The 25,324-nt window shown below is 44.0% G+C and overlaps 2 protein-coding genes across 2 annotated transcripts in view; both read left to right on the plus strand.

Moving 5' to 3' along the window:
• Positions 1 to 275: 275 nt before the first annotated feature.
• On the plus strand, positions 276 to 10,025 carry CCDC28B (coiled-coil domain containing 28B). Its single transcript, XM_018571877.1, has 5 exons — positions 276 to 443; positions 1,655 to 1,818; positions 3,940 to 4,085; positions 5,914 to 5,936; positions 9,629 to 10,025. The coding sequence occupies exons 1-5, from the start codon at positions 283 to 285 to the stop codon at positions 9,702 to 9,704; spliced, it is 570 nt and encodes a 189-aa protein (XP_018427379.1). The 5' UTR covers positions 276 to 282; the 3' UTR covers positions 9,705 to 10,025.
• An 8,090-nt stretch (positions 10,026 to 18,115) lies between these two features.
• The window catches only part of IQCC (IQ motif containing C), a 7,307-nt gene continuing 98 nt past the window's right edge, over positions 18,116 to 25,324 (plus strand). Inside the window, exons 1-4 of the mRNA XM_018571876.1 lie at positions 18,116 to 18,154; positions 18,235 to 18,427; positions 18,537 to 18,962; positions 21,864 to 21,961. Of these exons, the coding sequence (XP_018427378.1) occupies positions 18,116 to 18,154; positions 18,235 to 18,427; positions 18,537 to 18,962; positions 21,864 to 21,961 (756 nt within the window). The remainder of the gene's footprint in view (positions 18,155 to 18,234; positions 18,428 to 18,536; positions 18,963 to 21,863; positions 21,962 to 25,324) is intronic.

The raw sequence follows: 25,324 nt of genomic DNA on the forward strand, positions 1-25,324 counted from the left end.
TCCACCCCATTGGAGAGTTTTGCTCTTACATCCTGTTGGGCCTCTGATACAGGACGTGAAGGAAAATCTCCCCCAGGAGACACAGGCAGCAAACAAAAAAACTTGACGGGTTTTTACCGTTCTCTTTTTTAAAAACAAAAAGAAGTTTTGTCTTTAGCTATAATTAAAAGCAAACAGTTATCAGATCACAATAGTTTTTGTGAGAATGTTATAAATATACTACTGGGCTATATTTATAGAAGGTGACCCCTCTTTTGCTATATTTCATACAGAGTCCTGGAAATGGAGGACAAGAGGAAAAAACGAAGTCCCAAGGTGTGTGTAACCCAGACACTTCCACCTGCACCCTTGAGAAAACCTATTGCACCGCCGTGTAAGAGCGCCACGTTCAGCCTGGGACTCCCACTCCCACCTTCCCCAAAGCAGAGGAGTAAGGTCAAAAGGTAAGTGTCCTCATCTTTAAGCCGGCTAACAAATGTACGCATTTCGGTGGGTTCTTGATGACCCAGCAGAAATTAATTCAGTGGGTGGCCCTGTCAGCACCCTTCCGTCCGGCATCCCTCGATTAGAAAATCCTGCAGGTTGATAAAATATAAAAGTGTATGGCTAACTTTAGCCTAATAGATAATAGGAAAGATCGATCTACAAATGTTCTTAGGAATGCTTGTACACCTACAGGACCGTACTGTTAGCTTTTATTTGTAAATATAGTAAAATTCAACAAGATTTTCAAAATATAGAATTAACTTTAATTGCTATAATTTCTATTTTTCCACACTTTTAGGCATTCAAAAGTTTAGTGTGTTTTCTTTACTCCCCCATGTGGCTGTTAATTGTCTGACACCCAGCGCCATTCAACCACTTCCTACCAGCACAGGCTGTCATGGCCACACCTCCTAAACTCTTCTTGCTTACAGGAGGTGTGGACACTGCAATGCAGTAGCGTGGGCAAGCCTCATACAGCTGGGTGATGTGTGTGTGCTGTTCTTTACCTCTTAGGCTGGGTTCACACCTAGGCGTATCGAATATGCGCGTTTACGAGGGCTACCTGGCTGTATCCCAATGGATACGCGTGGCAAATACGCCCCATAGAAGCTCCTGTACTTCTTTAGGCGTAGGGCGTTTTGCAGTGCGTTCCTACGCGCTGTAAAATGCGCAGGTGGGAACCATGCCCATAGGCAATCATTGGTTTTCACATGTTGAGCGTTTTACAGAGCGTAGAAACACGCTGTAAAACGCCCAGGTGTGAACCAGGCCTTACTGGTCAGTGCTGGATAGGGGAGCAGAAGGACAGTGGTGGTCAAATGGCCGATGCTTTGCAAAGTTTTAAAAGAAAAAAAGGGGCGTAGGGCGTGGGAAGAAACCTGAACATCCATTGTTTGTGAATTGGGCTATAATATAGATCAGCGGTAGGCAAACTCGGCACTGCAGCATCTGCCTCTAGAGGTCATGCCTGTAGCATTCAGTCTTGCCATGTCTCATGGAACCTGTAGTTCTATAACAGCTGGAGTGCCAAGGTTGCCTACCCCTAATATAGATAAATTATTGTGCTAAACGTTTACATTCTTTTTTTGCTGCAATATAGGTGTAGCTAGGCATCTGGGGGAAGATAATATTATTATGAATATTTCTCTCTTGTTTGTACCGTTTTTAGGGGCATTAAAGAGCGCCATCGGCCCTCAGCACCGTGTGAAGTGGTGACTTCTGCGCCTAGCTTGCAACACTCTTTCCTGACGGATGTCTCCCATGTCTGTGAGATGGAGGGCGGCCTTCTGAGTCTTCTCAACGATTTTCACTCTGGAAAACTTCAGGCATTTGGTAAAAAAAGTGGAAGGAGTAAAGTTGTAGAATAATTTGAGGTTGTATTGAAGTAAATCACAATTTAATGCCGATATAAAGCTGAAAAGTGAGTTGTTTTTGTTTGTTTAGCTAGAGTTGAGAGTGCATAAAACCACCAGTCAGGTTGTTTTGCTTGGCTGTCTGTTTCAGTTCCTGTATCAGAGACATGTGTCAGGAAATCTCTACAAAGTGAGAAGAAATCCCAATTTAGACAATTGTCACTTGAACAGATGAACCCATTGTAAGATTTCCCCTCTATTCCTGGTGTGAGGACAATGAAACGGTAAAACATATTGTCCCACCATTTTCTGTCTGGGTGTCAATAGGTCAAGTAAGGGGGGAGGCATAGACAGCAATAATGACCTGACAAGAGTTTTCACATTCACATACTCTATCCAAAAGAAACAGAAATGTTGGCTGTAGATATATATTTTAAAGTGTAGCTGCACCTTTGTGCCCCCACCCCCAGTGCTCTGGTGCATATAAGACTGGCAAAAAAAGGAGGCTTCCAGGGGCCGGTGAACAGGGTTCCCCTCGCCTGACAACCCCACCGGTAAATAGGGTCCCCTCCTTGTGCCTGGCATCCCCGCCTTTCTTCCCAGGCTCCGCTGTCCCTGCTGCAGTCCTGCAACTGGCATCACAGGTGTCGGCGGGAAGAGAGACCAGTGAACATGTGCTTGCCTATCTCCTCCCTGCTAAAAAATTAAATTAGAAGAGAATTAATAAAAATCTGTATTAAAGAACCATTCCTTTCGTTAATTAATCTTCTTGGGGGACATACTTTTTTTTACAAACTCACTTAATCAAGGAAACTGAGTGGATGGGAGAAGGATGTGTTACAAGAATGGTCATGTAGGACATAGGTTTAAGAAGTTTTATGTAATGGTCAAAATGTCTAATTCTTCATTAAGTCCTGTTGGGGCAAGGGTGTTTAGTCTGTAGATCCATAACGTCTCTTGTCTACACAACCTCTGAAATCGCTCAGCTGGAGAAAAACGGATGGGAATGTGTTCTATGGCGAATACGTGTAAATCCTGAGTACATTTTTGTGACAAAGATACACATGCTTTAATGTATTTCATGATGCTGAAACATGAACAAATCATTATACAAAGACTATAAATATTGCAGGAAACTGCATACTGAAAGCCTTAGGGCCAGTTCACACCAATTGCAGTGCATTCCAGAGCAGTAGCTTCTGGAACGCACAGCAATTGCTCACTGAACTTCCCCCTTTGTTCTTGGGTGGGAGGTGGCGTGTGATGAAATGAAGTCAATGACACCGCAGCCACGCCCCCCACCCACAGTGTGATCGGACGTGTGGCAAAACATTGCCTGCGTTCCGGTTCAATGCAAACGCAAAAAAATAGAGCATGCAGCATTTTTTTGCGTTCGCAGGGGAACGGAATGCAGGTCATGTTTTGCCACACACCTGATCACACTGCGGGCCGGGGGCGTGGCTGCGGTGTCATTGACTTCAATGCACCCCCACGCCCCCTCCCACCCCAGAACAAAGGGGGAAGTTTAGTGAGCGATTGCTGTACGTTCCAGCAGCTACCATTCTGGAACGCGCCACAGTTGGTGTAAACAAGCCGTTATTCTTCTTAGCATCAAATGAAATCAAAACACGGTTGTGAAATGTAAATAATGAGTAAACAGGGAAAACTGTATATCATATAGCGGAAATGCCCACATTGTAGTCCTGTGTTTATTTTATGAATACATCCCAATATTTGTGGCACTTAAATGTATTTTTCTCTTGTTATTTGAAAATACAATGTGCATCCAGGGCCATTTTAATTGTGCTGCCCTCTATTACCACAGCTTTTTATGACTGCACGGTTCTACACATCTCCCATAAAATAGATAGCTGCAGGCAGCCTGTGATGTTATATTGATGTCCTATATTTTCCATTAAGACTTTCTCATAAAGTGAGGGTAGCCAATTCTCTTACTCTAAACTCCTGCTGCCCTAGTCCCCAGGCTGTGTGGCCTTATGACAAATGACATTATGCATCCTAATTTCTTGGATCAGACCTGTCACACTGTGTTACCAATGCACTCTGAACATATTTTTCATACTCACTCGTTTTGCCATAGGGCGGGTATGTACGTTTCAACAACTGGAACGCGTGAGAGAGATGCAAGAACAGTTAGCTCGCCTTCACTTCAGTCTAGATGTATGTGCAGAAGAGCAAAAAGAAGAGACCCATGCGGAGAGGAACCTGGAGCAGCTACTAAATAATGTAAGATATCATATATTCTTACACCTCTAGTCTTCAAAGCAGCACAGCTTACATTTGATTGTGAAGGATAAACATTGCCTTGGGCTTTTTGCAGCAGTTTTATAGTCTGGTCGTTGATATATATAAGAATAGAAATTCAGAATAATCAGGTACAAATAGTGTTTAAAGAATTTACATTCATGTTAGTATACACATAGGGTAGGGGTAAGCAACCTTGGCACTCCAGCTGTTGTGGAACTACAAGTCCCATTAGATATTGCAAGACTCTGATAGCCACAGGCATGACCCCCAGAGGCATGGTGGGATTTGGAGTTTCAGCACAGCTGGAATGCTGAGGTTGCCTATCTCTGACATAGGGTTAGGTGTGTGTATAGCAGGTGGGATACAGTATTACAAACTGATTATGGGCTATTAGGTGGTTGTCACTGAGGATCTTTTTATTAAGACACAAATGCACATTTTTCCATTTCCTCTTACATTCTCTATAATTGGATCTGCCAATAAGCTGTTATTGAGTGTGTTGGTGGATCATGTGGACACACTGCAAGATTGTTACACAAGACACTGCTCTGTGTTGGTGAGTGGCTAAATCCTAGGTCCAGTAACACTAAACTAGCACACGTCATTGTGATAGGAATGTGGAGTGTCCTTACCTTTCAGTTCCCAGCTTTCCCAGAATTGCTGTGATCAGCAGTAGTCAGGAACTTTGCAGTCTTCAGACCATCCTGTTATATTACTTCCATGCTAGAATTTATAGCTGAATTCTAGGCAAACAGCTCAATACACAAATGACATACATAGTGGAGGGCATTTATCAAAACTGGAGCAGACAAAATCTGGAGCAGATTTGCACTGCAACCAATCAGCTGAAGAGAGATGCTGATTGGTTGCCATGGGCAACTGCTCCAGATTCTGTCTGCTCCAGTTCTGATAAATTCCCCCCACTGTACATGGTAGCTGTTTTACGTGCCAAAGGATTTGTATTTCGGTTCACCCAGCCCTGCAATTTACACAGCTCTGCCACACAACACAGTCGTGTCTGGCAGTGCAGAAACCTGATTTTTCTTTGTTGCAGTAAAGTACTACTTACAAGTCTTGTCCCTCCCCCAGCTTGTGACTGGTCTGTGAAAGGAGAAGCAGCAGACTGATTATATCTTTGTCACTCTACTTTTTCCTCAAGTCAGCATGTTTGTGTTCACTGCAGCACAACTGATTGGCTTATTGCGCTGCTTTTCTCTCATCCAGCCTGAGCTCTGCTGTACGTGGGCTGCAAGAGTCAGATTGAGATATTTGGCTGCCATGAGAACTCAGGACATTGCATGCTTCCAAGAGGCAGTTGGAACCCAAAGAGCTGGACACTTACACTATGTAGATTAAATCATGCGTGTCCTTTGTAAGAGGGATGAAGAGCAAGCCACTTCCTTTTTTTTGGACTGCCATCTAAAGTCCTGCCAAGTACTACTTCCTGAGAGTAACCCAATGGTACACATTTTACACTTTGCCAAATGTATCCTACAGCATATAAAGATTGCACGTTACTGCTATCAATGAAAGACAAATGAATAGAATGTTTCAGGTAATAGAGTTAGTTATAAACAAGTGACTTGGTAGTAACCACCAGACATGAATAAAGTTACCCAGTAAAGAGTACCTGAAGTATGGTTTTATATCAACAAAGCCACATCCATAGGCTTGCAGCAGCTTTAGCTTGTAAAGATGTCCCACCATCACCAGTCTATAACTACGGATCGCACTCCGGATACATCAGTATGCTACCGTATGTACGATATATGCAGCTAATATATTTCCTTCATTTTGTGTCTTTCAGCTGGAGGAATTGAGTAATTCAATGTATCCTTCTTAAGTCATTTCAAATGCTGATGAAATCTCTTACAATGGATGATGCGCCTTGATGGTTAAAAGTTTTCATGTCCTGCAGAATAAGCTGATCCCCTGATTGATATAGACATAAACAGAACGGATATTTCTCCAGGTTGGTCCACGCTTGCCCACGCAGTTACTAGGTGCATTTCCAGCTGGTTATTGAGAATGCATTCCTTATAGTGACACTAAACTGAGGAGTTAAATCTAAAAAATACTTTAAAGTACCTTAACTGTTAGCAAAAATGTATCTTATTTGGGTATCACTCGGCTGTAGATCCTCAAATCATCTCTGAATTCATGCTGACACTGTCCTTCCTTCTGGAGGGTGGCTACTTTTATTCCCCATGGTCCCTGTGTGTGTTGTAAAGTAGCCACTGCTCCAAGCTTGCTCCCGTGATGGACTACAATCTCAGTACAAACTAGTAAACTAAATATAAGATTGTAGTCCATCACGGGAGTGAGCTTGGAGTGGTGTCTACTTTACAACACACACACAGGGACCATAGGGAATAAAAGTAGCCACTCTGCAGAAGTAAGGACAGTGTCAGCACCAATTCAGACACTGACGCTTTACAGTTGAGTGATACATTTTGTTAATAATTAGGGTACTTGAATGCATTTTTAAGATTTAACTCCTGAGTTTAGTGTCACTTTAACATAGGTGGATGATGGCACTCCAGCTTAAAGCTTTACATTCTTTATGAACTGTATCCCATAAGGCAAAATACAACAGCAAGATGAGACGATTATGCGTTTCATGCTTAGAAGCACTTAATCATGTTATCTTATCTTATGGTCTCTTCAAACTGTTGTACTTTGCCTTATAGATGACATTTAATAAAGAAGTTGACATTTGAAGCTGGAGTGCTGTCATCCACACGTTTTAAGGAATGAAGCAGATTGATGCTGTAAAGCAAAAAACTTTTTTGTTTTGTTTTGGATACAAAGTAAGAGGGTTAGAGAACCTTTGTCAGTTTTTTATTGCTAAAGCAGAAATAGCCAGGAAGGCCTTGACAGGGCAGCGTGGCTTCCACATTTTTATGCCATTGCTACCTCTGCTTTCATACATAGGAGGGAATTTAGCAAAACTGGAGCAGACAGAATCTAGAGCAGCTGCCCATAGTAACAAATCAGCTTCTATCTTCAGTTTTCTCTGTTAAGCTTTGAAAATGAAAGATAGAAGCTGATTGGTTGCCATGGGCAACTGCTCCAGATTCTGTCTGCTCCAGGTCTAATAAATTCCCCTCATTCTGTTTAAGAAGTGCTGGCTATTTCTGCATTAGATTTATGCGGTGCCACCGTTGGCTGCACATTCTACTACACTGACTTTGGGCAATAGCGTGGGACAGAATGTTAAATGCTAGGCTTTTATTGTTTGTGTCCATGTTGGGAAGATCCATCTCACTATTGGTTCTGGTGACATTTTGTAAGTTGTCACAGAAACAGGAGGTGAGGGGAAATCTTCCAATGGGGAAACCTGTTCTAGTGACAACTGTCTAAGATGTGACATCTCCTGTCGCATCCTGCTGTGTCCATTCCCCGCTCGATCCTACACACACATTTCAGGTAACCTAAAATACACTCAAGGCCCATTCATACCTATGTACGTGTTAGGTGATAATGTACACACACAGGTGTGAATTGGCCCATATAGTCTGCCTCTGGGTGAAGTTGTGTCAACAATAGACTGTAGCGTTCAGGCTGTGAGCTGTGTTGTGCACTTTGACTCTAAGCAGCTTTCTTCAGAAGTGTTGGATAGTTAATGACAATGCTGATTTTTCAGTGTAAGCAGCTCAGTAACGGCAGAATAGATTTCAAAATTAACAGATATTTCCTAAATTACAACATGGTGATGGATCAAATGTGACATATGTGCTTTTAAAGTAACACAGCGCCACCTGCTGTCAACATTGCATAAAGCCTGTGCAAAGAATGTACAGTATTTTACACATTGAAATTGACTGGTTGCAGTACACATTTTTTTTCTTCAATTCAATAGATTTTTATTAAGGTTTTATGATTTAACAATCTGAAAGGACCATAGAAAATGACAATCTCGAAAAAATCGAGACACAAAAAAAACCCGACAAAGTAGCAAATACAACAACGAACTAATAGAGATAGTAAAAAAAAAAATGTAAGAGAACATCAGTATTAAAGGGAAGGGGTACATGGGAAAGGCCAGATGATTGAAGCAAATAACAAAGGGAGATACAATACCACAAATGATGGAGTCAAAAGTGTGTATGCTCCAAGTACAGTATAGCTATGTTTGTTTTAGGGTAGAGTCTAGGTCACATATAATAACCCTGAGCAAAACAATCAACAGAGAGAGAGAAAAGTGAGAAGTAGGAGCAAATAGGAAGAGGATAAAGAAGACAGAGTATAGGATAAATAAGAATCCAGTTCCACCACCGGTCTAGGGTCCAATCTTACTCTGACTAGGATGTTGCCAACAGTAAAGGCCGTGACCCACTGCACGCTAAGCAGCGCGGAGCGGGGGCGCGCTGCCTTTGCGAGCAGTGTGTCATGTAATTTTCTGCTCGGCACCTCAGCTTGCGAGAGCTCGCGGAGCTGAGCGTGCCGAGATGAACAATTTCAACTTCAGCCAATCGGCTCGCGCGTATAAACCAGCGCGTCGCGATGCGACAGCTGGTAGGTTGTTACGGACGAGCCGATTGGCTGAAGGTGCTGTCAATCATCTGACTGCACTCAGCTCACACACTGCACGCAAAGCTCCGTGCCGGATAGCTTTGCTTCGCTCTGCACGGCTTTGCGTGCAGTGTGTCACGGCCTTCAGAGCTCTGTAAGGCGTGTATCAAAGGTATGAGACTGCAAATATGTCAGCCATGGTTCCCAGGTGCGTTCAAAGCGAGGGAGTTTGTCTCCAAACCTCCGCTCAATGCACATTTTTATAGCCTAAAACATATGTCAAGGCAAAAAAAAAGGTAATAATAACAAAAAACAATATGCAGTAGATCCCTGCAATACATGCACATTTTCCATTGTTTTATCCCTATAAAGACCTTGCAAGTACAGAAAAATACCTTTTGATCTGCCAGCTTAGCTCATAATGGTATTAATTGATGTTTCTAATGTGTATTCTAACAATTTCAAAATCACAGCATTTTACACCTGACATGTCTATGTTATTATTAATCATCATACATAGAGGGATGCATTGGTAGAATTAGATTTTTGAGTGTAAAGGTCCGCTTTAAAGGGCCAGTCATAGCAAAGTGATAGAGGAAATATCAGTCCTAGGTGGACTGACCCTGTAACACATCTTTGTAACGTTAAACATCTCTTTAGGACCCATTTCCACTCTGTTTTGATAGTAAATTTGCATAAAGCCAGACGGCACAGAGAATGCTTGGTAAACTCTCTAACATTATTTTCAACAGTACAGAGTTCTTCGACATGTTCTTTGCGTGTTTCCGTTTTGCTGTGCACAAAAATTTAAATGGGAATTGTACCACTACATTTTCATCCCAGAGCTCTGGTTATAGGGCAAAGACGTAGCGTTTAAATGCATGCAAATGGCTTTGTAAAAGCACAAGCCTTCAAAACGACAAGGAACCATGTGTAAAATACATGAGTGGAAATGGGCCCCTGGCATAGTTTTAATTATGCAGCAGTTTCCTTAACAACTGGCTAAGACAAAAGCTACATTTGGCAGAAAACCAGGATACACCTCCTTCTCCTATTGAAGAGGGGACAGACAGCTTACAGTAGAGGCTGGTGGAATAAAGCACATGCGGAGGCGCAGATTTGAGGACTGCAGCTCGCCAACGAAGAGTCGAAAGCTAAAGAAGGAACTAGTAGTGTAGGTTTAGTGATACAGGAAAGCAGCCATGGATCTGAACCGGAAAGGATCTGCTGTGCAGCTAGTTACAATGTCTGCTATGAGCACAGATAGTCAGTGCTAGGTAAGCTTCTTAACAGCGTTGTGTGGTCAGCTATAATGCTATGAAAATCCCTACAATTTTCTGATTACAAATGTCAACTCAGGTAAGAGACTGAAAACATGGAATGTTGTAAACCAGATTTAAAATGCGCATGTATTTATTCGTTTATATTAAAAACTTTACTGTATAAAAGTTCAGTGTGTTATATATTATGTAAAGGACATCTATACCAGGGCCAGGCAACCTTGGCACTCTAGCTGCATTGGAACTACTGTACAAGTCCCACGAGGAATTACAAGACTCTTGACAGCCATTGGCATGACTCCCAGAGACAGGTGTAAGGGGATTTGTAGTTTCAACACAGCTGGAGCGTCGAGGTTACCTAGCCTTAATCTATACTAAGGGAGAAATGAAGGTGGCAATTGCTGACCTCTCCATCTTGAAATACTAGATATCATGCTGATTGGGTTGCTTTTACCATGTGATGGTACAAGGATCAGTGAAACCAACTCCATATCACAGCCTGTAGGCTCATACACCCTCCCCCATGTAGAGGGCATGTGGCCTGGTATGGTGCAGGAGGGGTGCGATTGCCCCCACTTTCCTGCTCTGCCAGGCTGGTGCTCGATTTAAAGGAGAACTATGAGGTGAGTGCTTTTCACTCACCTCATAGTTCTAGCCGACCTGTGACAATGAGAATGTCACAGGTCGGCTCAGTAGATAGGGAGGTAAGCGAACACATACCGGCGTTCGCTCACTTCCCGATCCTGTCACGGCTCTCTGCTGTGACAGGGGAGGGGCTGGATTCCCCCCTCCCCGCTCCGATCCTCCAGCGCTGACTGGCGGAACGGATGGGTGAGGGGGCGGGTACAGCTGGCTCTGCCTTTAGATAGGCAGAGCCAGCTGTCACTCACACAGCTGGGCGGAACCCAACATAATTGTCGGGATCCGCTTCAGCTGCGGCGTCTCAGTATACCGCGAGCTATAGCTCGCGGTATACTGAGCTTAGGGTGATGGGAGGACGCTAGTTTGTGTCCTCCCGTTACCCTAAGGAGAACTATGGGGAAAAGCCCTAACCCCATAGTTCTCATTTAAGGGTCTGGTAAGGGATTTTTAGGGGGAACCCCACGCTGTTTGTTTGTTTTTTCACATTTAACCTCTTGCCGTCCGTCCGTTGTAAAAAAACGGACGGACGGCACTGCTGCATCGGCGGGTTGCCGTCGCCAGACGGCATTTTTTTTCTGCTCGCGCGCGCCCCCTAGCGGGCACGCACGGGCAGAAAAGACCCGGCCATTGCACACACCCGTTACCGGGTGTTTCACATATAGGCGATCAGCGGCTCCATAGCCAGCCGATCGTCTATATGTGCTCGTTCGCGTCCTAGAGACCCCTAATGTCTCCATAAAGAGGACCTGTCAGTGCGCCTTTGCTATTATATAAGGGGGATTGTTATCCCCCTATATAATAGCAATAACAATAAGTGCAAAAAAATAAATATAAATAAAAAAAAATAAAAGTAACACATAAAAAAGTAAAATAAAATAAAAGTCACATATAAAAAAAGGGGAAAAAACCCCCCAAAATTGTTTAACTCCCCCACCCCCACGTTTACGCGCCTATAAACGTAAATACGCGTCCGGTGCCCCAGCGCGCAAAAATTACAATTGCGCTACACATGTTACATATCGCCGCGAACGTCGCAGTGAGAGCAATCATTTTAGGGCCATCAATCACTGATAACACTAAACTGATGAGCGGTAACAGCTTTTAAAGCGTCGCCTATGGCCAATTTTGGGTATTATCGTTTTTTGAGGTTTCGCGCGCGCACGCAATTTTAAGGCTTGACATGTTTAGTGTCTTTTTACCCGACGTGACCCCATCTTTTATATTTTACCAAAAAATTGGGTAATAATAAATGTTTTATCATTTAATATAGGGGAAACTGTTTTTTTTTTTAAATTTCGGTAATTTTTCCTTAATATAGTAAAAAAATAAAACCCCCAGTGGTGAATAAATACCACCAAAAGAAAGCTCTATCTGTCCCCAAAAAAGGGTATAAAATTCATTTCAGTACAGCGCTGCATGACGGAATAAATGTCAGTCAAAGTACCGCAGCGCTGAATACTGAAAAATGGCCTGGATGGGAAGGGGGTTTAACACCGCGGATGTCAACTGGTTAAAAACAACCTAAATCCATCCAAATAAATCTGAATAGATCCCAATTCCGAAAACGGAAACTTCGGATAGATCCGAACTTCAGTCTGCACAAGTCTATTGTTTAGTAAACACATAAGCACATTGTTTTTGGGCGTTGCAGTTGATGGATTTTCAGCAGGTCCTCAAAACATACCTGCCTCATCCTTTGTCAATGCACTTCAAGGTGACACATACAGTCTATGTCCTTTACTATTTCACTAATTTATGGCGGGAGCTGAAACTTCGAGTTGTCAAGCAACAGCCAAGAAACCTTAAGGATTTAGAGAAGATCTGTAAAGAAGAGAGGAGCAAAATCCCTCCTGAGATTTGTGCAAACCTGATAACCAACTGACACTACACCCCCCCAACATTTAAAAGAGAAAAGAGGTACAGCTTGTCCAGTGCTGACACCCCCACCCCATTATAAAACTGTAGGCATAGCATGCAAGCAAAAAAATAAGAAAAAAAGAATGAAGAATGAGTTAATAAGAACTTTTTGCTGCCCCTGTCCTCCAATGGGGACACAGTCAGCAATACAAATGTCAGGAAGTTATTGATGTGCCCCCATGAGGAAGACTTCCCCTCACTTCTTGTCCAGTGAACAAATGTCAGACAGAACAGGAGGAGAAGTGAAAGTTCCTCTATGGGCACACAGCCATCATTAGAATCTCCTGAACAGGAACACAGTACTGGAATTCTTCCTGGAACTGACCTGGCAATGCTGCAATGGTTATTACACAGGGACTATGCAACAAAGATCATTTTTTTTCCTAAGCCCGTGGAGCGTGCTTTGCAAACGAATCCTCCCTGTGAACAAAAAAAGTGAATCGTGAAATCACAACACACAAAAACGTGCACAAGGGTGCTTGGCCTCCTGACAGGGGTTGAGACTGCTATGGTCCACCAACCCAAAGGATGGCGGACCCCGATCCATTGGGGACCTGCTGGAACAGGTCCCTCACAGTACTAGGTAGGGGGCTCTCCCGAAGAGAAACCCCCTGGGTGGGAGGAGACAGAGAACCCTATATGAGGGCACAGAATCTCCTCCCCAACGTCGGGAAAAGGCCCGAAGGAACCTGCACCCTCAGTCATCTGTGGGTCAAATTTAAAAATAAAAAGTGCCAATCGTGCATGTAGTGCAATAAATACATCTAAAGTGCCAGTGCACCACGCTGACAGGCCTTAGGGGCAGTGCAAAAATATTGCCCCGGACTAGCCATAAGGCTTGTCCAAGAGGCGTTGTGCAGAGAAATGCAATAGTGCCGTGTCCATGTGCATAGTGAATCACTTGTGGGTTCCCGCGCCCTAGTGATTTTCTGAGCACCCCTGAGACGCCACCCCCAGGGGGCACAGCACCACGGGCTCTGCCGCCCCCCAACTCTCCAGCCAGACCAAGCGATTCTCTGCTCACATCAGAAGGTAGTGCCTTCAGGGGCCCTCCCACTGTCTGGGGTCTACACGTACCTCGGTCCTGACGCTACCAGCAGTGGACCGAACCCCATCCGACACCATCTTTACGTCAGAGGGTACTAGGACACATCCACCACTCAGAGACGGCAGCATCCTTTCCCCACTTGATCTTAGCCAAAAGGCCGAGAAGCCATAACAAACAAATATCATTTTAACATCTGCTGTACATGACTTCTTCCAGCAGCTATAGCAGGCACCTAACTTTCCAGTACACTAACATAGCTCCCAGTGTTCTAAGACAGGTAAGAGAGACACCTTTCCACAAAACTATTTTAGCAATGGAGGCACCCCTGCCACACCCACAACATGAGGACCATGATGTGTTCATTTGATGCTCACGTAACAGCATTAAGTACTGTATATACATACTGTACTGTATATTACAGTTGTAGTTTAATCTGCTTACTCTTTGCCTTCCCTGGTTCCTCCTCCACCCCCCCTCATCAAAATGTTTTCTATTTTAATTACATACCTTATTTTAGACTTGTGACATCATCACTGAGTCTCTGTACTTCTCTATGCACCAGTCAGATCATGGCTAGTGGGAGGGTCTGGTAGGGTGCTGTACATAGATTCCTGAAAATATCACAGCCCTCTGCCTCAGTACTCATCTCAAGGGCCCTCAACCCTGATACAGGCCGTGGGCTGGCTCTAGGGGGGAGTTCTACAAATACCAAAATTCTTTGATGGGTGGATGTCAGTTTACAGTAGTGGGCATTTCTAGGCAGGCTGAATTTTCATGTAGACTGACTTTGGTAACACCTGCATGTGATACTGAATGTCAATGATTGAAATGAAATCCAGTTAAAGGGTTTCTAAACCCTTACGTTTTTTAGCATATGTCTCTGTCTAGCAAACAGTAGATATATGCAAAACGTAAAAAAAAAACGCTTTAACAGACGTTAATACTCACCTGTGTCTTCCCCGTGCGCTCCCGTATGAAAAAGTGAAGATCCTCGGGCGGGCGCATGCGCAGTTCGGATTTTCGGCCGGGAGACGAGGAGAGACACAAGGTAAGTATATGGACACGTGCACCCTCATGTAGACACCGTGGGACAGGAAGTGCCAGCAAGGACAGAGGAGTCAGTGCTGGATCGGAGAGCCGCCGCACCGCTGGAGGGACAGATGAAAACATCAGGAAAGAAGAAGATTAGAGTAAGAAACATCATTTAAGGTAAGTGCTAACATTAACATGGGGGGAGGGGAAACATTTTTTTGACTTTAAAGGAGAACTATGAGGTGAGTGCTTTTCACTCACCTCATAGTTCTAGCCAACCTGTGACAATGAGACTGTCACAGGTCGGCTCAGTAGATCGGGAGGTGAGCGAACCCATACCGGGTTCGCTCGCCTCTTGATCCTGTCACGGCTCTCTGCCGTGACAGGGGGGGGGGCTGGATTCCCCTCTCCCCGCTCCGATCCTCCAGCGCTGACTGGCGGAACGGACGGGGGAGGGGACGGGTACAGCTGGCTCTGCCTCTAGATAGGCAGAGCCAGCTGTCACTCACGCAGCTGGGTGGATCCTGACATAATTGTCGGGATCCGCTTCAGCTGCGGCGTCTCAGTATACCGCGAGCTGTGGCTCGCGGTATACTGAGCTTAGGGTAACGGGAGGACGCTAGTTTGTGTCCTCCCGTTACCCTGAGGAGAACTATGGGGAAAAACACTGACCCCATAGTTCTCCTTTTAATGTCACTTTAAGGAAAGGGGCAGTCCAGAGACAATAAGGCTAGGAAGGAAAGTGCTAGATGATTCTGGAAGTCTTCCAACCTTTAAATGAGGATGGCTCTATCTGACGCACGCATTACAGGAGTCTGTGCAATTGTACAAGACTAAAGGTAAGGCTGGAGTTCAACTTTAAATAACATCATATAATCTAAAACTGGTGACCAGCTTGAATATTCTTATTGCGTGTAAAAGAAAATCCACATGAATGCACACAGGTTTGCAGATTTGATTTAGAAATGTTGTATAAATCATAAACAATTTTAATATAGTCTATGGAACTATAGCTACGTGAAAAACAAAAAAGTGTTGTGCCAACTGAGACGCTGGAAGTCCAAGGATAGCTGCTAAAAGTAAAAAATCAATCAGTCACTTACATAAGAACTAGGAATGCACTGATACCCATACTAGTATTGGTATTGGTGCCGATACCGAGTATTTGGGAGAGCACTCGGCCAAATGCTTCGATGCCTAGCCCAATACTGGAACTTTTGTTAACAGGAAGACGGCAGCCAGTCGTTACATGCTGCCCGGCTTCCTGATTGGCTGGAAAGCCAGCTCCATGCTCCCTCGTCACCAGGTAATGAGGGAGCATGAAGCCAGCTTCCCAGCCAATCCAGGTAATTACTTGACCCGTGGCTTCCTGATTGGCCAGGAAGCCGGCTTCATGCTCCCTCATTACCTGGTGATGAGGGAGCATGAAGCTGGCTTCCCGGCCAATCAGGAAGCTGGGCAGTGTGTAATGACTCAATTGTACTAGATTGTAAGCTCTCATGAGCAGGGCCCTCCTACCGCCTGTACTGAAATTGTATTGTTATTTGTACTGTCTCTCCCAATTTGGTAAAGCCCTGCGCAAAATGTTGGCGCTATATAAATCCTGTATAATAATAGTCAGAAAGCCCGATGGCGAGTCATTTACCCGCCCCTTGGCCTCCTGATTGGCCAGAAAGCTGGCTCAATGCTTCCTCCTCACCTGGTGACGAGGGAGCATGGACATGGCTTCCTGGCGAGTCGGGAAGCCAGGTGGTGAGTCATTACACGCCGCCCACCTTCCTTAGTAGGACTTTCGGTATCGGTATTTGGTATCGGCCAGTACGTGAAAACATATATTGGTACTCGATAACGAAAAACCAGTATCAGTGCATCCCTACTAAGAACATATAAACTCATAAACTAACAGAACCATAAAACATACTAGCTCAGGGGCAAGCAACCTCCAGTTGTTGGGGAACTAAAAGTCCCATGAGACATTGCAAGACTGACAGTCACAGATATGACTCCCAGGGGCAAAGACATGACAGGATTTGTAGTTTTACCATAGCTGGAGTGCTAAGGTTGCCTACCCCCATACTAGCTGATAATGTTTGGGTACACAGAAGTATGGCACTTTATTCACTTTATCATCTGCACCTGCACTGAACAATGATTTGGTGAGTTCCCGAACCCAGCTGTTGTTGGTGGCAAGTAACAAGAAGGAAAAACAAACAACAAACCTTAACTGGTCTATACTGAATACCCCATAGTAAGATGGTTAGTACCAGCACCCCCTCACTACATAGCTGCAAACCTGGCCAAACTTACACTTGTATGCACATGCCTTCTGTTCCTGTTTCCTTAGACTTTACTAATTATCATTATTTATGATGTACGGTATAGAACGCCAAACGTTTGGACAGTACTTTACAATATAAAGGAAGACAGAACAGTCATTACAAGTAAGTTAACAGGGCCCCGCATGTGAGGCCTTACAATCTTAAAGGGAAGGGTAAGTGATACAGAAGGTGGTCGCTGTGTGAGGTGATGGAGAATGTTCATTAGTTAAGATGAATTTTCAGGGATCACCTGAAGGCAAACAGAGGAGATAGCTGCTTGGGTTGGGGTAGGGAGTTCCCGAGGATCACAGAGACTAATTGTTTCCTCATGTCCATTAACAATGCTGTATTTAACCGCTGTGTGGGGTTTATACATGTAATGATAAGATTTATTTTTTATATTTCACATGGCTTTGTTTACAATCTTCTTCACATTATAGAGGAACTCTGAGATTTTGCAATGCTGACACTCTACCAACCCCCCAACCAGCATCCCACCGCCATTTTATTCATCTACCATTACCCTGGACCCCAAGTAACTTTGTACTACTGACACTGCTCCCAGCACCCCCCAAGTAACCTCATACTACTGACACTGCACCCAGGCACCCCCCAAGTAACCTCATACTACTGACACTGCACCCAGCACACCCCAAGTAACCTTGTACTACTGACACTGCACCCACCAAGTAACCTCATACTACTGACACTGCACCCCCCAAGTAACCTCATACTACTGACACTGCACCCAGCTATCATCTAACCCCCATTACCCTGCAATATTGACACTGCATGCACTGACACCCGGGTCTCACCCAGCACCCGCAAACACTGAAACTGCAGCCCCTGCCATCTAATTTCCTCACCCCAATGTCTCTGTGGAATACTGACACCCTCAGGAAGGTGTCTCCCCTAACAGAGCAACCCCTTTCACCCTGCAATGCTGTCAATGCACCCCATTCCCTCTACATATGAACCCCATAGCAGTGGCACTGCACCCCCAGTCATCCAACCTCTTTCACTCTATAACACAGTCAACCTCCGTCACTCATCTCCCCTCACTGACCCCTGCGTCATCCACCTATTCATCTCTCAGACTGACATCAGCCCACTTCCACAGAGCTTCCTAACTGGATAATGATGACTACTATCCCCAGGCTGTCAGCTCGCTCAGTGTATGACACGCCCACTTCCAGTCCTCCGCTGACATCACTTCCGGGTCCATGTAGTGGGCGGGGACTAGAGATTACCGTTTGAATGATGGAGGAATTGGAATGTGCAGCCATAGTTTTACAGGTGAGTGTTCCGTATACAGAGAGCGGTGCTCGGTCGGGGTGTGATGGTCTCTACAGCTGTCGTTGTGCTTTGTGTTTTAGGCTCATGTCCGCGGTGTGCTGGTCCGCCGGAGACTCCGGACCGTTCTACGGGACTATGAGGCTGTGGTGAGGGACGTAGAGGGAGACGCCATCACTGTACACTGGGGGACAAGGCTCCTTTCTTCTCCTGTATTCCAACCTGTGGTGAGTATAGTAATGTGTGACTTAACCGAGCCACGGACTTCCTGTGTATGTGTGACCTCCTATCTTCCCTTCCTAGGGTCACTACAGAGATCCAACTGGTCTTGGTAGAAGAACTGGACATGGCAGGTTCACCAAAAACACAGACTCCATCATATCAGGGAGTGACAGAGCGAAATGTGTGCAAGCCTCAGCACATGAACTGTGTATGCCTGCAAGTGTCACCCGAGAAAAGGAGCATTGTGACCTGCCAGGAGATGCCCACAACAATGAGCACCTGTCAGAGAGTGGCCCAGTGAAAGAGAACCAGCTTCAGGATGTGCCCACAAGAGATTGCCAAGTGTCAGAGACTGATGGCACAGAGATAGACCACCTTCTATCAGAGACTGATACCCAGCTACAGACTGAGAGCCCAGACAGGGGAAGGATCCTTCCAGTGTCAGAAAAGGAGCGCCGCTCATGGCTAGCAACACAAGAACAGAACTTCCTCCACCATTCCAGTATAATTCAGAACACAGACCAAAGGTGTGAGAGTTTAGAGTGGACAAGAAGCAGCTCTGTGTGGAGTGACAAATCCATGGACACAGGTGAGACAGAAATCGGTGAACCATGGGAAACTGTGTGTGTGTATATATTAGGGATGCACCCATACTAGTATCGGTGCCAATGCCGAGTATTTGGGCAAGTACTCGTACTCGCCCAAATGCTCCGATGCCTAGCCCCATACTTCCGGTATCAGGATGCCGTGCAGCATGTAATGACACGCTTCGCGTCTTCCTGATTGGCCGGGAAGCTGGCTCCAAGCATGTAGCCGGCTTCCCGGCCAATCGGGAAGCCGGGCGCCGTGCCATTACACAGTGCCAAGCTTCCTGATTGGCCAGAAAGCCGGCTCCATGCTTTCTCGTCACCTTGTCTAAACGCTAATCCGGAAGCTGGGTGACAAGTCTTTACACGCTGCCCAACTAATCAGGTGGCGAGTCATTGCGCGCCACCTGGCTTCCTTAATGGGACTTCCGGTATTCATTATCGGCGAGTACCGGAAAAAAAATCTTGGTACTCGATACTGAAATACCGGTATCGGCACATCCCTAATAAAAATAAATATATAATTAGATCTTATGGAAACAGCCAGAAAGGGTTGTACAGCGCAGCGATCAGGCATATTTCTCTTGCTGGAAGTGAAAGGTGCCCTGTACAGCAGCGTATAGCCAGCGTGTACAAATCATAGACTGCCCGGCTGAATCTGTGACTGTACAGGGATATAGGCAAATCCTGTTGTTACCATGTGTACTTGGACTTACACACTGCCCTGAAGGTAGATCCTTTGTGTCCCCAGTATGCATGTAAGCAATCAGATTTGCGGATATGCTGGTACAGTCACACCTTTAGTCAGCCTGTCAGTCATTCAAATGAAATGTGATACAGTGATGAGGTGGCCTTCTAGAAGTGCCACACAACAATATCCCCCACCACCTCAAGACTGGCACTCCCCAAATGCTAAGGCCACCAACATTTATGTAGGTCGTAGAATGCCAGCTTGTATTCAACAATAAACATCCGCAGGGAAGAGTAGAGGATTGGCTCCCATCGCTTTTAATCAGGTCTTTCATCAATGTCCTTAAAATAAAATCAACCATTTATAGTGTATTCCAGTTTATTTTGAACAAAATATCACATGAACTTGTATGCCACAGGTGTACCAGCAGCAATAACGGATTGCTTTTTATCGGTTGAATAGGCTGCAATACAACTATACAAGAGACACCAAAGTCATAGCGTGATGATGCAGATTAGTACCGCCCCATGCATTTTATCACTCTGACTTCAGCAGGAGCTTTGGCACTAGCACTCTCATCACTCTACATGCTGATCTATTCAAGTAAAACTTTTTTTTACATGTTTCAGTGTATCATTTACAAACCATGAATGTTGTCAGTGGAGACATCTAGTGGTCATATAACATATTGTAGGTGCTCATATACCTAGAACTAGTTATAGCTCATACAATCACATAATTAAAAGATGTATTGGGAGAGTAAAATGTACTCTTCCCAATACTTAGAGCCGGCGTGGGACACTGCAGCTGTCATACCTCAGCTCTATTGATCGAGGACTGAGTAATCACATACTGCTGATAACTCGTCTCAAGGCTTCTCACTGCAGAGAGTAGTGACTGTCAGTCACTGCCTCCTGCAGGGATTCTCCCCTCTCTTTTCCTCCAGCGCTCATTGGAGGGACAGAAAAAGAAAGGAGCAGCGGGCTCAGCTGACACTGCCTCTAAAGCCAGCTGTCAACCAGGCAGTGGGGTGGATCCCAACAATATTGTTAGGCTCTTTACTGGTGCAGTGCGGCTCTGCTCTGCCAGCAAATAGGCAATAGCCCACTAGATGCTGAGTTTTGGGTCACAGGAGGACATTAGTAAATGTACTCATTTGACCCAAAAGATGACTAAAGTAAAAAAAAAAAAAGGTTTGGCTTTAGTTCTTATTTAATACATAAAAGGTTACACTAATCCTAAAATCATTATACTTAAATGTGAAAATTACATACATGAAATTTGCATATATCAGTAATTTAAGATTACATAATACAAAGGCAAATAGAAAATACAATGTTAAACATATAAATCCATACTGTAAACACTGTGAAATTACCAAGAACGCAATTGATATTAAGACCCCTTGGATTAAGCATATCAAGTTGATAAATACAAACGGTCTTATTCCTGGGTATCTCAAAAGTGTGTATGTGTTTATATATATATATATATATATATAATGTGTGTGTGTGTGTGTGTGTGTGTGTTCTTTTCCAACTGATTCCTGAATGGAACGGTGAGCCTTGATTACAACCACCTTGTTCACACTTAGTCTTGAGATAAACTGCAGTGTCTGCATTCTTTTAGTAGATAAGAAGCTGATTGGTTTTGCCATGCATAGCTGTTCCAGATTTTGTCTGCTCCAATTTTGATAAATCCTCCCAGTAATACAGTTCATTGGATTATCGGGAATCTGAATAGTACATAATATATTTCAGGCATTGCAGAGTCTACATATTTGTCTCAGAAGTTTCATTTTACTATCGTCCTTACCCCCCCATCTCTAGGTTTAGTACACATTATTATATAACATTTGTTTTTATGTGTGATTGTCCTTTTAAATCAACAGATGTCTGTTTTTCTTTTAAACTAAAAGTCAAATATTAACAAATGTAATTACGGATGAGACTGTGCATATTCATATCTATGGAAATTACTACATGTATCTTTGTAAGATGAGTAGATAGGCCAAGCAGTGGCAAGTATGCCTTGGTTAATTTGTTCTTATAAAGTAGCTCCTGCAATGGGGAAATTCTAATGATTTTATTTTCAAAGAGCAAAGCACACATTTTGAAATACATTTATGTGAGATGTTTTACTATGAAATTAGAATCTTATCTTGCCACTGTTTTGATCCATGGAAAAAATTACTGATGTTTCTCTTATTTAGATCTGTCTTTGAAGAATCCGAACGCGCTCCAAATGCATAGAAGTCACTTGGCCATGGAGATATTGTGGGTGCAGCAAGCAATAGCCAGTAGAAAAAATGTAAGTCCTGATTGCCATCTTTTATCTTTTTGTCTATGCTATGCCATTTCTGAATGATCAAAGCTAAATTCCAGACAGACTGCTAAATTCCTATATATATCTATAGATATATATATAATGTCAAAAAAGACAAAAATGCAGTATTGCAGTGTGCAATGATACCTTTCTTATTGGACTAACAAAATATATACAAGACAAGCTTTCGAGAGTGAACCTCTCTTCTTCAGGTCAGAAGCAATACTGATCAACATGACAGTTTGTCAGTTAAGACAGGAGAAAGCTGTTGGAGGAGGGGTAATAATAGGGATGCACCAATATATCGGCCGCCGAAACATATCAGCCGAAAGTGCAATTTTCCTGCCGATCGGCGCATCCCTGCTTTCTCTTCTCCCCGCTGGGCGCTGCTCTGTGTCCAGCGGGAAGGAGAGAAAGGGCAGCGTGTAAAGACGCCGAGCGCTGTGAGCGGCCGGCGTCTCTTCTCGCATACGACTCAGCCTCCTATCACAGTCCGGCAGAGCGGTGTGTGGGCGGCGACAGCCAGCGCTGTCACAGGAGGCTGAGCTCTCCTCCTCGCACCGCTCGCTCAGCCGCCTGTGACAGCGTGTCAGAGAGGAGAGCGGGTACAAGCAGTCACTGATCAGTGATCGCTGAGTTTTTGTAAATAATTGAGGATATGGTATGTTAACTATATCCTCAATTATGAATGAATGGGAGGTGAGCTACATCACCTCATGTTCATTCATTCATAGTTGTAGTTATAGTAAACACACAATGTTCTCATGTTATGAATGAACAAGAACGCTCAGAATGGAGGATTCCTGTTCATTGATAACTGGGGATACAGAAAAAGAGATTGAGGATCTGTGTCCCAGATAGCAAGCGATTGAGCTGCAAGTTTGAAAATGACTTGCTAAACTATTGCTAGACTTGCCAAGCCTCACAATTTTGTTGCACAATTACAGCAAGTCTGCATTGCAAGTCTCCAGATCAACGTGCTTTGCAAAGGTGCTGTACACTTGCAGAGCTCTTGTTGTAGACTTGCCAAGCGAATTTGCTACAAATTCAAAAAGTGTCAACTAGAACTTGTGCTGCAAGTGTTCTGCAAGTCTACAACTTGCCAGGAATGTGTGCAGCAAGTTAACAAGAATTACAATTTAACCCTGACACATGTTTGGGGCAAGTTATCCTTTCTATCTGGGGTGTCCTCAATCTCTTTTTCTATTTTAAATGGGAAATATCAGGGGTCTGTTTAGACCCCTAATATTTCCCCAAAGCCCCTAAAAAGTAAATAAAAAAAATAAAAATATTTAATAAAAAATGAATAAATATACAAAAATTAAAACGTTTATAAAAAAATTGGGTTTCGGTTTTAAAATTTCCATTTTGGTGCACCTCCTAATATAAATTAAGAAAAAAAACAAGCTGAGGCACCATTCTTGCAAAAGGTTTGTATTCACAGCCCTTTAAATCCATTGGGTATAGTGGCTCTGAATAGCCTCATGTTCAAGATGAGCAATGGTCCTTGGATCCTAGAAAAGGACATGCAAGCTTTGACCTATAGGTTTGGTTTAATGGTAGCCAAATCTTGTCTTCTTTCCTATTAAGCCAAGTGTTTGGGTGCGGACTGGTCCATTTCTTCTAAAGAGCTTGTGGAAAGTTGAAACTTGCAGAGGTATTGCAGCAGTTAAAGACAGTGTGAAAAGTGTAGACTCCTTGGAAACACTGCTAGCTAGGGAACCTTCTACTTTTTTCCATCTAGCCATTCAAATACAATTCATTTAAAATATATCTTCCAAAAAAGAATTCAACAATTAACCCCTTCATGACCCTTTCATTGTAAATGAACGTCCTCCCAGCATGTTCCCAGTGTCATGGCAGCAGTAAAGTCCTGTGAGCTTCAGCTGCATCCAGCTATGGAGATTGCTTTGATCTCTTTCAGACCACTGCACAGTTCAGCTGGAGACCCTCCCTGATCGATCTGTAACCAATCTGAGTGGTGACAGATCATGTGATCACCATGATTAATGAATCATTGTAATCAAAGGAAAGTTTGTGCCCGACAATAAGGGGAATTTATTAACGCAATTGCGAGTGTTTGAACTCGCATATGGTCGCATGGGATATATTTGACTCGCTTTGCGCCAGATTTATGTTGTTAGGGTTATGTCTGTCCATAAATGAGATTAAATTGATTCCAGGAAAGAAGACTTGTAACTCCAGGCAAGAAGCTTAAGGCTGGGTTCACACCTGGGCGTTTTTCCGCGCTTTCGTACTTGCGGAAAAACGCTCAAACAGGGAAATGCCATTATTTTCAATGTGCATGGTTCCCATCTGGGTGGTTTTCCGCGAGTACCAACGTGCGGGAAACCGCCCTACGCCCAAAGAAGTACATGTATTTCTTTGGGGCGTTTTGGTCGGGCGGTTCCATTGGGATACAGCCAAGTATCCCTCGGAAACGCGCGTTTTTCGCACATTTTTTTTTACCGCGAATCGCGGTAAAAAATCGCGCAAAAAACTTGCATATTTAATCCGCCTAGGTGTGAACCCAGCCTAACTGTCACTTCTTGAAGTTGTCATGGGGACTTCTTAAACTGCGATTGTTTTGTTCGGTGATGCACCAGGTTCAGACAGCCGCAGGACAAGAGCAGATGTAATCGGTTGCGAACTTTCGCAAAACACTCGCAATTGGGAAAATATCGCAAGCTCTGGTCGAAACGGGCGCCCATGTTAAAAGCAGCGGCTAAACAGATTTGCACATACAAAAAGTGATCTAAGAGGCTAAAACATTTGCAGTTGTGTTAATAAATTCCCCTCAATGTGTTTTACATTCTTTGAGTCTCTTATCTAAGCAAGGAAGTAAGAGTTCTGGCTTTTCTTTGATTTCTTTGTCAAAAAGTATTGAAGCCAGAAAATGCCATTTTCAGAATGAGGATAGTAATAGCAACCCCATATTTCTTCACGCTGCCATTTGCTGGGCCATCATGCTGTTCTAGTGAATTCACTGGGGGGAGTTTATCAAAACTGGAGCAGTTGCCCATGGTAACCAATCAGCTTCTTTCTTTAGTTTGTTCAGTTAAGCTTTGAAAATTAAAGAGAGAAGCTGATTGGTTTCCATGGGCAACTGCTTCAGATCTTCCTGCTCCGGTTTGGATAAATTCCCCTCAGTAACTTGAGGCATAAACCAGACACAAACGTTCGTTCTGATCCTGCCTTGGAGGTGCTCGTATAAGCACTTTCTTCATGGTCGCCCTGTCACATACATCCCTGAGGGAGATTACACGTGGCTGTGCTGACAATCAGGGAACCAGTCTAGAACAATGATGTGTAGCTGACAATGGAGTGAGTGTTTATATGGAGGGGGGG

This window comes from Nanorana parkeri, unplaced genomic scaffold (assembly GCF_000935625.1).
Source record: "Nanorana parkeri isolate BGI_ZX_2015 unplaced genomic scaffold, ASM93562v1 scaffold1857, whole genome shotgun sequence".
NCBI classification, from domain to species: domain Eukaryota; kingdom Metazoa; phylum Chordata; class Amphibia; order Anura; family Dicroglossidae; genus Nanorana; species Nanorana parkeri.

Bases quoted from the DNA above. Each gene is read 5' to 3' on its own strand.
- CCDC28B (XM_018571877.1), top strand. From the start codon at position 283: ATGGAGGACAAGAGGAAAAAACGAAGTCCCAAGGTGTGTGTAACCCAG. The intron at 1,819-3,939 runs GTAAAAAAAGTG...GTTTTGCCATAG, and splicing joins TGGAAAACTTCAGGCATTTG to GGCGGGTATGTACGTTTCAA. The intron at 5,937-9,628 runs GTATCCTTCTTA...CAACTGGCTAAG, and splicing joins GAGGAATTGAGTAATTCAAT to ACAAAAGCTACATTTGGCAG.